The 12,451-nt window shown below is 44.4% G+C and overlaps 1 protein-coding gene across 1 annotated transcript in view; it reads left to right on the forward strand.

Moving 5' to 3' along the window:
• Positions 1 to 11,837, forward strand: part of PSMG1 (proteasome assembly chaperone 1) — a 31,744-nt gene extending 19,907 nt beyond the window's left edge. The window contains exons 5-7 of the mRNA XM_082246546.1: positions 2,216 to 2,414; positions 6,376 to 6,512; positions 11,660 to 11,837. Of these exons, the coding sequence (XP_082102672.1) occupies positions 2,216 to 2,414; positions 6,376 to 6,512; positions 11,660 to 11,734 (411 nt within the window). The 3' untranslated portion in view covers positions 11,735 to 11,837. The remainder of the gene's footprint in view (positions 1 to 2,215; positions 2,415 to 6,375; positions 6,513 to 11,659) is intronic.
• The last annotated feature ends 614 nt before the right edge of the window (positions 11,838 to 12,451 follow it).

The raw sequence follows: 12,451 nt of genomic DNA on the forward strand, positions 1-12,451 counted from the left end.
GAATAGTATAGACCCATCAGAATCTCCTTTTTCCGGTCTGGTATGGAAGAGACACGGAAGGAGGAATCTGGTTGGTCCAGGAACAAGAACTATGTTCCTTGCAGACACTGAGGTGTAGTATCTCTGACTTGTTTGCATGCTTAGGCGGTAAACGTTTTCACCGAGGTTACATCTCATTTGGCTCCCATTTGCTAATTCCAGAAGGATTAAAATAATTTGAAGCAGACTCCATTCCTATTAACACCTTGTCATGACATCCGTCAAAGCTGAAAGGAAAGCTTTAGACAAAGATGACGTTCTTACAAATATTTATCCAAAGCCAGCGGCCTCTGCGAATGAGCGATGCGGTAATATAAACAGATCTGATTGCGGAAGAGTCATTATCGGGACCGTGAAATATTTGGGTGTGCGATATTGATGTCATCTGACATGAGCTGTCCTACATTCCGCTGTTATCTGGGGTCCTCTCTAAGGCCTCTTACACACAATACTCCTGTTTGAGCGTCTCCTTTTTCAGCCATAAATTTCAGGCGTATTTGTCTTATTGAAATGCACGCTTTTTCGCGCATTCGCTTGCATTTTTGTGCATATGCGTTCACGCAAAATCGTGTCTTTTCGCACAATTGTATCCTCGCGTTGTAAAATATGCAAATTAGTATTTTTTTTTTCAGATCAACAGTATGTTCGTGTGCATTCATTTCGCAATCGCGCGTATTTGCACGCATTTGTGCGCGTTAGGCGTAAATTACTGCCAAAAAATGCAGATTTTTTTGGCAATAATTTTTTTTTTCTAATTTTATTGATGTTACAAGGAATGTAAACATCCTTGTTAGGCATGTAACAGGTACTCTTGATGGAGAGATCTGGGATCTAGAAGACCCCAAATCCTTCCTTTGCACTTAAAAGCATTCAAAACACAGAGATTGATGTTTTTAAATGCTTTCAACTTTTTTAAAAAATGGCGTTGTTGACTACTGGGTAAACTAGAAGTGATGTCAGGTCATTGTTACCGGTTTACCATGGCGAAGAGCCAATGAAATCCAATCCCAGCTTTGTTCGGCTATACAATGGGATGGAAGAGCACAAGCAGTCCATGGAGACGGGTGGGACACCGGTAAACCGTAAGGCTCCATTCACACCTGGTGGCAACAGCTGCTGCAACTCTTTTTTTTTTTTTTTTTTTTTTTTTTTTTTATAGCTTTTTTGTGTTTTTTAGTGGAGCGTTTTTTGGAGCGGTACCATTCATTAAAGCATTAAAAATGCAAAATTGTGGCAAAAAAAACATGGAAAGCACAGCAAAAAGCACTACAGAAACACTCAAAAGCAACATGCATTGGTGTGAATCGAACTAAGGCAGGGGTAGGCAACTTCAGCTGTGCTGTTACACCAATATGTAAGATATAATATAATGCATAGTTATGGTAATGTATATATAATTGGTCATTATACTGCCATCTTGTGGTTATTTTGGTTGTTGCACTTGCCTTTCTGTCTCTCTCTTCTATGTTCCCTCCCATGTATGATGTATTTCCTGTTCCTGCTTCTTTATGCTTGTGGGAATAGAGATGGCCACATCTGTCTAGGCCTTTATACAATCTGCTCGCATCCGGGAACACATTACCATGTTTTGACCTGCGGTTACCATCCTTCAATCCTCTGCCACATTTTGTTGTCCGTTATACCTACTGCTTGAAATTAAAACCTACATGGATGGAAAGAAATGGTGTCTGGTGAGTTCAGCTATCTGATAACGATTGTCTGCGGTGATTGATTCTGCTTATACAGGCCAGGAATAGGTCTCAGCAAAGGATAAGTGACTATTACAACAATTGGAATCAGAATATCGGCACTCCAGCTTTTGTGGAATTATAAGACTGACAGCCAAGAGCATGACTCCCCGAAGCAGAGGCATGATGGGATTGGAGTGCCAAGGTTGCCTACTCCTGCTTTAAGGTCTCGGGTAGCAAAAATCTGTGTTCACTCTGATATGAAAAACTCCGTTTCTGTTAATCAATGTAAAAAGATAAAATCTGCTGTCATTGAGTGTTCCATGACGATAAAACATTCTCCATCTCCACACAGGTGAATACTTTCTATAGGGGACTGTGTGAGAGCCTTGAGCTGCTCATTTATGTAAATTAAGATTAAAATGATTGTTTTTGGATTTTTTTTAGTCCTCCTACTATCTCTGATTTTGGTGTTTGTCCCCTTACAGGTCCTCGGCTGTCTACAGAAATCCAGTTTAAAGGTGACTATCCTGTCCACCCGCCCGGTGTCTGACTATAAAACCCCGGAATCCACCTACAACCTCCCAGTCCCCTTCCTGAAGGTGCTGAAGACAAACCATTACACTGACGGGACTCCTTGCGGCCCTCTGGAGCAGCCGAATATTGTGGATGGCCTCCCTGCTGCTGGTAAATATTAAAGCTGAACTCCAGCCTTACCTTCAGTCTTGCATTGTTGCACCGAGTCCTCTCCTGTACTGAAATGGCTTCCTCTTCTTTCACTGCACACTGTGAACCTCTCACAACGTGCATTAGAAGCTGCAGCAAGTCAGATAGAGCCCTTCCTCATTTCCTGGCTAGAGAATGTCCATCATCATCCAATCTAATTGTCCCTGGCCTGCCTCTTTTAATCATTAAATTTCAGTTTTTTTCAATCCTCCACCCATCAAGGCATTTTGGGATTTGCGTAAGTTAACCCCTTCCCGCCAACAGAACGCAAATATGCGGTTGGCTTCAAGGGGTTGTACCGGGGTGCAGCTAGAGGCCTCACCCCAGTACTGATGTTTAGAGCCAGTGGTCGGCTTTCATGTAATAACCAATGCTGGGAAATCTTTTGTTTGTTTGGAATGTACATGTGCGGCAGCGAGGAGGGTGGGCCGTAAAGTCCCTATGCTTCCATGGTGGCTCCATTCTCTGAGAGCACGCTCCCAGCACAGTGACTGAACTGTCAATGACAGATCATGGTCTCTACTTATGATCAAGATCTGGGGCGACAGTCTCCCGATCATGTGACCTCTAATCACAGTTGGTTTGTCCCATCACTCCACCATAAGACCCAGTTAAAGGGCCGTGGCGGGCAGGCAGGAAGATATTAATGGATAAATATGTCAGAGCTGCAGGAGAACATCAGACCTAAGGATATTGAGGGTAAAGCTCCAAGTAAATGACTATATACACAATTAACCACTTAAGCCCCGGAAGATTTTACCCCCTTCCTGACCGGGGGTATTTTGCGATTCCGCACTGCGTGACTTTAACGGACAATTGCACGGTCGTGCGACGCTGTACCCAAATGAATTTGATGTGCTTTTTTTCCCACAAACAGAGCTTTCTTTTGGTGGTATTTGATCACCTGTGCGATTTTTTTTTTTTTTTTTTTTTTTTTTTATCATGCGCTATAAACAAAAAAAAGAGCGACAATTTTGCAAAAATAACAATATTTTTCACATTTTATTATATGAAATTCCCCAAAAAGTAAAAATCTAAATTTTTTAAAATTTTTGGCCAATTTGTTTTCTGCTACATATGTTTGGTAAAAAAATCGCAAAAAGCGTATTTTGATTGGTTTGTGCAAAAGTTATTGCGTTTACTAACAAAGGGAAAGATTTTTGTCATTTTTGTTGTTTTTTTTTTTTTTTTAACGCGTAATGGCGGCGATCTGCGATTTTTTTTTTTTTTTTTTTTTTTTTTTTTTTGCGGGATTTCGACATTGCCACAGACAGATCGGACCCTTGACTGACATTTTTGACACTTTTGGGGTTATCAGTGACATTACTGCTGTAATCAGTGCTATACATATGCACTGTTACTGTAAAAATGACACTGGGAGGGAAGGGGTTAACTTTATTGGAGAGGGAGGGGTTAAGTGTCTCTCTAGGGGCGTGATTCTAACTGTCATTGGATGTGGCTAGATGTGTAACAGCACAGATCAACGGTCCTACATAGCAGGACCGAGTGATCTGTGCTTTTACACAAGGAAGAATGACAGGCGGCTGTGTTTACATAAGCCGCCTACCTTTCTCCCTCTCCACCCGACGATTGCGAGTGACCGGCGGACATCGGGTCCACCGGTCACACGCGCTGGCTTCTTCGGGCGGCGGTCGGCAAGTGGTTAATATACATGCTATATACACTAGGGGGCCACTTTATAAAGGTACACCTGTTCAAATGCTTGGTAACACAAATTGCTAATCAGCCAATCACATGGCAGCGACTCAATGCATTTGGGCATCTAGACGTGGTGAAGATGACTTGCCAAAGTTCAAACTGAGCATCAGAATGGGGAAGAAAGGGGATTTAAGTGACTTTGAACGTGGCATGGTTGTTGGTGCCAGACGGGTTGGTCTGAGTATTTCAAAAACTGCTGATCCACTGGGATTTTCACACACAACCATCTCTCAGGTTTACAGAGAATGGTGGGAAAAAGAGAAAATATCAAGTGAGCGGCAGTTGTGTGAAGGAAAATGCCTTGTTGATGTCAGAGGAGAATGGGCAGACTGGTTGGAGATGTTAGAAAGGCAACAGTAACTCAAATAAACACTTGTTACAACCAAGGTATGCAGAATACCATCTCTGAATGCACAACGCATTGAACCTTGAACCTAGATGGGCTACAGCAGCAGAAGACCACACCGAGTGTCACTCCTGTCAGCTAAGAAAAGGCAACTTGGGCTACAGTACACACAGGCTCACCAAAATTGGACAAACATTGCCTGGTCAGATGAGTCCCGATTTCAGCAGCAACATTCAGATGGTAGGGTCAGAATTTGGTGTAACAACATAAAGGCATGGATCCATCCTGCCTTGTATCAATGGTTCAGGCTGGTGGTGCAATGGTGTGAGGGATATTTTCTTGGCACACTTGGGCCCCTTAGTACCAATTGAACATCATTTAAACATCTCGTCCTATCAGAGTATTGTTGCTGACCATGTCCATCCCTTTATGACTACAGTGTATCCATCTTCTGATGGCTCCTTCCAGCAGGATAATGCACCATGTCACAAAGCTCCAATCATCTCACCACTGGTTTCTTCACCATGACAATGAGGTCACTGTACTCCTATGGCCTCCACAGTCACCACATCTCATCCAATAGAGCACCTTTGGGATGTGGTGGAACGGGAGATTCGCATCATGGATGTGCAGCCGACAAATCTGCAGCAACTGCGTGATGCTATCATGTCCCTATGGACCAAAATCTCTGAGGAATATTTCCAACACCTTGTTGGATCTATGCCATGAAGAATGAAGGCAGTTCTGAAGACAAAAGGGGGGTCCAACCCAATACTAGCATGGTGTACCAAAAAAAAAAAAAAAAAAAATAATGGCCGGTGAGTGCATGTTACTTGTTTTAACTGGCAGAATATTCAAACCCCGCTGCATAGCTGGATGGGGGGCGCTTTTTTTTTTTCTCAATCTTTTTGAGTCACCCGTTTCCTTATTGGACAGTGAACGGGCTGTGTGACAGCGTAGCAGAAATGAAAGCAAAGAACACTTCCTGCTCTGTAGTCACAGCTATTCATGATGGCCAGTGGTGCACAGTCACATCATTGTCAGATATGCAGTTTTTGTTCAGCTGTGGGGACTTTTACATCCAAAGTTATCGGTGTTATCTGGCGTGCCTGGAGTCTAAATGACAAAAAAAATTTGGATGTATTTCTTTGCCCTGGAGCCACAGCTGCTTCCTACGGGCGCCCATAGAACACAATTGCAGGATGCGGCTGTACACAGGTATACGCTGCTACTCACATAAGCCCGCACATGCCTATGGATGTATACCCTGGATGCAGACAGTCCCTGTCCACTGCAATATCTCTATCTGTGATGTAATTGATCGATTGAGACCTTGCAGGCCTGTGTCTACCGGCTCTCCCCACAAGTCATAGAGAATGCAACGGCAGCTTGAAATGGTGGCGATGGAGCTTAGGGGGTCAGCTGCAGGACAAATGGACCCGTCCATAATCTCACAAGCATCTCAAATGGATGTGAGATGCAAGAAAACCGCATTTTCCCATTGTCACAACCCCAAAGCTCATTGGCCCTTAGCATAATTCCTACCAGTCCAAGGATAAAAGAAAGTGTACCAGCAATAAAAGTTCTGCTTCCCATAGTGATCATTAACTATCCTGGTTCAGTTTGAGCTCTGCACTGTACAAATGACACTTGGAAGGTTTTTGGTTGCTGCAAACAATAAAAAAAGGTTTCTTAGCATGCTTCTCATGCATTTTTTTATTTATTGGGGGAGGGGGTATGGTGCCACAATAGTTCAGATGTCTTCTGCTTCCTTCATTGTTCCCATAACTGTTATGTTAGAAGTTGAAGGAAGCTGTACCAGTCCTTTTATACAAGTGATTGTTTTTCTTCTTGCAGTGATGGCGTACTGTCAGGTGTGGGGGATCCCCGCCGTCTATTACCAGTGTTACACTGACATCACCAAACTGGACTCCGTCACCATCGAGGCTTTCCGACCAGTCCTGTCCTGTCAGAGCATGAGCCTGCTGGCTGCGGTAAGCTTTCAGTGTCTGTATATAATAATCTAGCTTTTTTTCAACCAGGGGTGCCTTGAGGCTTCTTCAGGGGTGCCTTGAGGCTTCTTCAGGGGTGCCTTGAGGCTTCTTCAGGGGTGCCTTGAGGCTTCTTCAGGGGTGCCTTGAGGCTTCTTCAGGAGTGCCTTGAGGCTTCTTCAGGGGTGCCTTGAGGCTTCTTCAGGGGTGCCTTGAGGCTTCTTCAGGGGTGCCTTGAGGCTTCTTCAGGGGTGCCTCGAGGCTTCTTCAGGGGTGCCTCGAGGCTTCTTCAGGAGCGGCTTGGGCGTTCTTCAGGAGCGCCTTGAGGCTTCTTCAGGGGTGCCTTGGCAAAATGCCTAAGAATTGATCAAAAATTGTATGCAAGTCAGCATGTGGATAAAGCCTGTCTTTTAGTTACACAAAGCAACAGATTTTCATTGTGCACCATTACAACCTTCTTGCCAATGGTGTCCTAACAACCAATGACATCATTGGTTAAGCTCCCTGGCGGTCTGATTATGTCAGGATTTCTGTGCTAAAAGCGGTACATTGTTTTGCATCGAAATGTGTATTTTTACATTTTAAAACTCATATTTCCCTGTGATCCCCCGCTGTCCTCCCGCTGTGTGCTCGGCTGATGCCGGCACTTGCCTTCCGGTTCCCTCCTTGCGAGCGTTGCGATGCAGGGGGGGTGGAATCAGCGGCAAATTCAAAAATGTAAATACACTAAATGACATGATACAAAGTAGTGCTTTTAGACGAACTAGAAAACGGCGACAGCGAAACTGAGTTACTTGAACTGAGCGATAGCGATTTGTGGGAAAATTCGTCATCCGGTACGGAAAGTGAGGACAGCGATGATTCTGATGTCTCTTTCTGGCACATCGCTTGTGGAATTTGAGAAGTATATCAAATGACTCTTCAGAATTTCCAACGAAACGATGTGCCAGAAATAGACATCAGAATCGTCGCTGTCGTCACTTTCCGTACCTGATGACAAATTTTCCCACAATTCTCTATCGCTCAGTTCTTCAAATAACTCAGTTTCGCTGTCGCTGTTTTCCAGTTCGTCTAAAAGCGATTTTACTCAAATGAACGCTTTTTGGACTCCATTGTCTTTCTCAATTTTCCAGGCACAAAGAACTGGAAAAGCACAGGCAGGGCACTGGAAAAGTCTCCAGGTGAAATCCTGTGGTGAAATGGGATGATACAGTGTAATCCGTTATAATCACAGCTTTGTATCATGTCATTTGGTGTTTTTACACTTTTGAATTTGCCGCCGGTTCCACCCCCCTGCGTCGCAACGCTCACAGGGAAGGGAACCGGAAGGCAAGTGCCGGCAATTGGCCGTGCACAGAGCGGGGAGAGACTGAGGACGCCGGGGAGGACGGTGGGGGATCGCAGGGAAGGTAAGTAACATTCTGGGGTATTCCCGAGTGTGGCTCGGGGTTACCGCTTTTGGTACTGAAAGTTAACCCTGAGCCACACTCGGGAATACCGCCAGGGGGGTTAATAAGGAAGATGTCTGTTGCCTCCACAGCATCCTCCTTTGCCCCTCTTCCTCAGCACTTGGGTGACATTAGCTGACTGAAGGAGAGCAATTGAGGGAGAAGAGAAACATTGGAATACTAGTCAGTACCAGTGTGCAAAAGTGTATTTGCTTTAGAATAATAAATCACCTCCAAGGTTGGGTGTCCTGCGTGTGGATGTTGCTGCATTTTGTAAAGCTATTAGAATAATTTTTTACATAATAGAATGGGGTGCCTTGCGACTGTCCATAATTTTAAAGGGTGCCTCGACTGAAAAAAGGTTGAGGAACACTGCAATAAAGTAGCGAACTGGGGGCACTGAGGACTTTCATGGTACCCTGTGGACTCGCAATGAGAAGATATTATAAAAATACATTGAATACAAGTTTATTATGTATACATAGATAACAGACATCCCCTAGGGGGCAACACACAAAATAAATTATTGTATAAAATGATATCACAAATATCCAGAAAGGGTCCACTGTGAGGTGGATCCAAGACTGGGAAATTACAACATGCAAACCCTCTACTTATAGATTGGGTGTCGGCTGTGGTGTCTCCACTAAGGTGGGGGGAGGATCCCCAGACAAAATCCAATCATACTCTACGTGTTTCACGGATATACCGCTTCTTCAGGAGTTTGACTCGAGAGGGTTGTATAATCTGTAATGAAATATAAATCCACAAATGATATCAAAGTACCGGTGTCAATTGAAAAAAATATAATATAACAGTAAGTATACCATTTCAAAAATGCAATCAATAAAATAAACCCAAACAAAATAAACCCAAATCTTAATCAACTATATCCTACCCCAAATCCCCAAAGTATGTCTGCAGATAAGTCTTGCTGGGTTAGGTGATTAAAGATCAGAAGAAGGGCTGAACTACTTACCTTTACTGGCAAAACTGCTGCTGTGTGCTCCCTGCAGTGCTGATCTTTGCTAAAGACAATTGTTCACCCAGAAGGATCCCCCCTTTAAAGTGTTACTAAACCCAGCACCCTGCAGTCACTATATCTGATCTCCCACAGTACACAGAACATGGAAAATTCAATTACTTTAGTAAATATTAACTGCTAAATACATTTTCTCATCAGCACTATATAGCAGTCTTGTGACTTCTATCAGTGTCTGGTTAAAGCTTGTAGGAGTTTTCATTCTCCTCTGATTGTCCTATGAGGCTGCAGGACTCTGACCCTCTGTCTGGACAGTGCTGATTGGCCCTAAGCTGATAGCCTGCACCCTCCCAAGAAAAAAAAAAAAACTCTCTAGCAATACACCAAACTGAGCATGTGCAGAGTGACTCCAAAGGCTCTGTACTATCGGGAGATGGATTGGGGACAGTAAAAGAATGGGAGGATCAAACAGCCTTTTTACACAATGCAGAGGATTAACCCCTTAGGTTCCACAATGAGTATAACAAGCATGCTTTACTGCATATACATACTGATTTTACTGTTGTGGGTTTAGTAACACTTTAACAGCAGATCAAGAATTGGCGCCGCTAGTACCTTTCAGGGTCTTTGCTTTCGATGAAGATAAGGACTGATAGTTCCCCTTTTGCCATGATCAGCGTTAACGTGGTATTAAAGCTTCTTTCTTTGTTATATATATATATATATATATATATATAAAAAAAAAAGAAACATGTTACCTGCTCTGTGCAGTGGATTTTCACAGAACAACCCTGATCCTCCTATTTTCGGGGCCAGCGCTCCTGGCTCCTTCCCCACTTGCCCTGGAGGCACAGCTACTTGCTCGCTCTCGAGCCGCTGCTGTGTGCGTCCATAAGACACACAGAGCCACAGCCCCCCCCCCCCTGCTCTTTCCCTGGCTCACTGCCTGTGATTGACAGCAGTGGGAGCCAATGGGCGCCAATAAGCTCCTGGGGACAGAGCTGAGGCTATTGTGAACATCGCTGGATTGAAGGAACATCAGGTAAGGATGGGGGGGGGGGGGGGTTTGCTGCAGACATAGAATGCATGAAGGTAAAAAACCTTGCAACCACTTTAAAGTATTTCTAAATCTAAACGCTTAAAGGGTAAGTTCACCTTTTTACGAGAAATAAAAAGATGAACTGACTGCAAATATCCTGGCCAAGCTTCTGGACCCCACTACACCTAGTGAGTGTGATGCCCCGTGCTTCCAGCGCAGTAGTGTGTACACCGCAATACATGGCCCCACAGTGAGTATCTATTATAATGCTCATTGGTCTGTGCAGCCACATGACCGTGCTGACCAATGGGAAGTGCATCTTAGGCTTCTTCCAGTAATTTGTCCTAGAAGAAAACACTTGTCAGTGGTTAGTGCAGTCATGTGATCAAACGCTTGCCTTTGTGAGTATTATGATGGCAGTGCCTTTTATTAACCTGACTTGGATGAAGTTCTTCTTTTTTAAAGGTAAGTCCACCTTTTAGAAAAAAATTATAGTTGTGCATATATTTTCTTGAAAATAAAATGTGCATTTAATATGTATCGTCTATAGAGGCCTACAAAGCATTGCAAACGCTATCATTGGATCACTTTGGGGGTCCCATTTGTACCATGTTACATGTTATACCCTAAATATGGGTGTGGCAGTGCACAAGCTGGAGCTGACTTTTACATTCTCTGTGCAATGCAGGCAGATTGTTTTTTTAAATTTTAGGTATTTATAGAATGCAGTCAGTTAAAGCCACACTAAGGCCCGCCATACATGGTTCGAATCTCGGCTAGTTCAGCAGGAACCAGCCAAGATTCAAACCGTTAATGGGCAGGTGAATGTACCAAGTTGATTGATCAACTTGGGTACAACAAGCCTGACAGATTCTCTTGCGATTATCGCTAGCGGCTGCTATAGCTGCTAGCAATAATCACTGTCTTCTTCCAGCGGGGGGGAGGGGGGGGAAGCCGGCCCCCCTCTTGCAATTATCGCTAGAGGCTGCTATAGCTGCTAGCAATAATCACTGTCTTCTTCCAGCGGGGGGAGGGGGGGAAGCCGGCCCCCCTCTTGCAATTATCGCTAGAGGCTTCTATAGCTGCTAGCAATAATCACTGTCTTCTTCCTGTGGGGGAGGGGGGAGAGCCGGCCCCCCTCTTGCAATTATCGCTAGAGGCTGCTATAGGGGGGGGGGGGGAGTCGTGCAAATTTCTTTCTGCAGGAAAGAAGTTTACTTAGCGTATGGCTGACCTAAAGCTTCATTTTTTTAAATTAAAAATAGCAATCATAGTCATATTTACCTGCTCTGTTCAATGGTATTGAACAGAGCAGCCTCAATCCTCCTCTTCTGGTGTACTCCACCAGCGTTCCTGGCTCCTTTTTGGCAAGTGCCCCTGCTTTCTATGGGGACACTTGTGCAGGCTCCCTCCTGAGCCACCCGGTCTGCTTCTGTTGACACAGACCGGGTGGCTCGGCCCCGTCCCCTGTAAAAGGATTTCATTACCAGGAATGGGTGCCAACAGCTCCAACTGCCAACAGTCTGCCCAGCAAAGAGGGGGAGACAGCGGCGAGAGCTGCTGCTTTAATGCACCTTGCTGGATCAGGATTGGGCCCAGATAAGTGTACTGCGGGGGGGGGGGGGGGGGGTATCCTGTAGTACAGCATAATAATAATATATACTTTTTTATTCTCTTGCAGAATTCTGAAAACATTGCAGAAACTCTTAAGAAGACGGTGAGCACAACTGAAGTTCAGAGCAACCTGTACATATAGAACTGTGTGCTGCTGTACATCGTTGGCTACTACTGGCATGGGGCATGATGGGACTTGTAGTTCAGGAATGTCCTGACTTGCTGTAGTAGTGTTTGGTAGAAAATGCCATAGGAGGGGTTTGTTTTTGTTTGTACTGTTGGATCTATATATAAAAGACAACCATGTGACATTGTACTGACAAATGCTAATTGGTGTAACACAAAGCGGCCACCAGGGGGTGTCTGCCCTCAGCCTTCCCAGCGCCCCCCCCCCCCCCGCTGTCTTGTCTTGCTGCTAGAGCACATTAACCACTTCAGCCCTGGAAGGTTTTACCCCTTAATGACCAGGCCATTTTTTGCGATACGGCACTGCGTTACTTTAACTGACAATTGCGCGGTCGTGCGACGCTGTACCCAAAGAAAATTTTTGTCTTTTTTTTCCCGCAAATAGAGCTTTCTTTTGGTGGTATTTGATCACCTTTGCAGTTTTTTTTTTTGTTGCGCTATAAACAAAAAAACAACTGACAGCTTTGAAAAAAAATATATATATTTTCTACTTTCTGCTGCATTCATATCTTGGCATCCCAGAATCGTGGCAAATCGCGGGACGCCTGTGCGATCCCTGCTACTTCCAATGGTACCCCAAACACAGCATGATTTTGCCGTGAATGACTCCTGGCAAATTGCAGTAAAATCACGCAAATAGAATCACGGGATGCCTATCGCCCAAAAGAAGAAT

The sequence above is a fragment of the Pelophylax lessonae genome (assembly GCF_965119305.1).
Source record: "Pelophylax lessonae genome assembly, chromosome: 2".
Classification (NCBI taxonomy): Eukaryota; Metazoa; Chordata; class Amphibia; order Anura; family Ranidae; genus Pelophylax; species Pelophylax lessonae.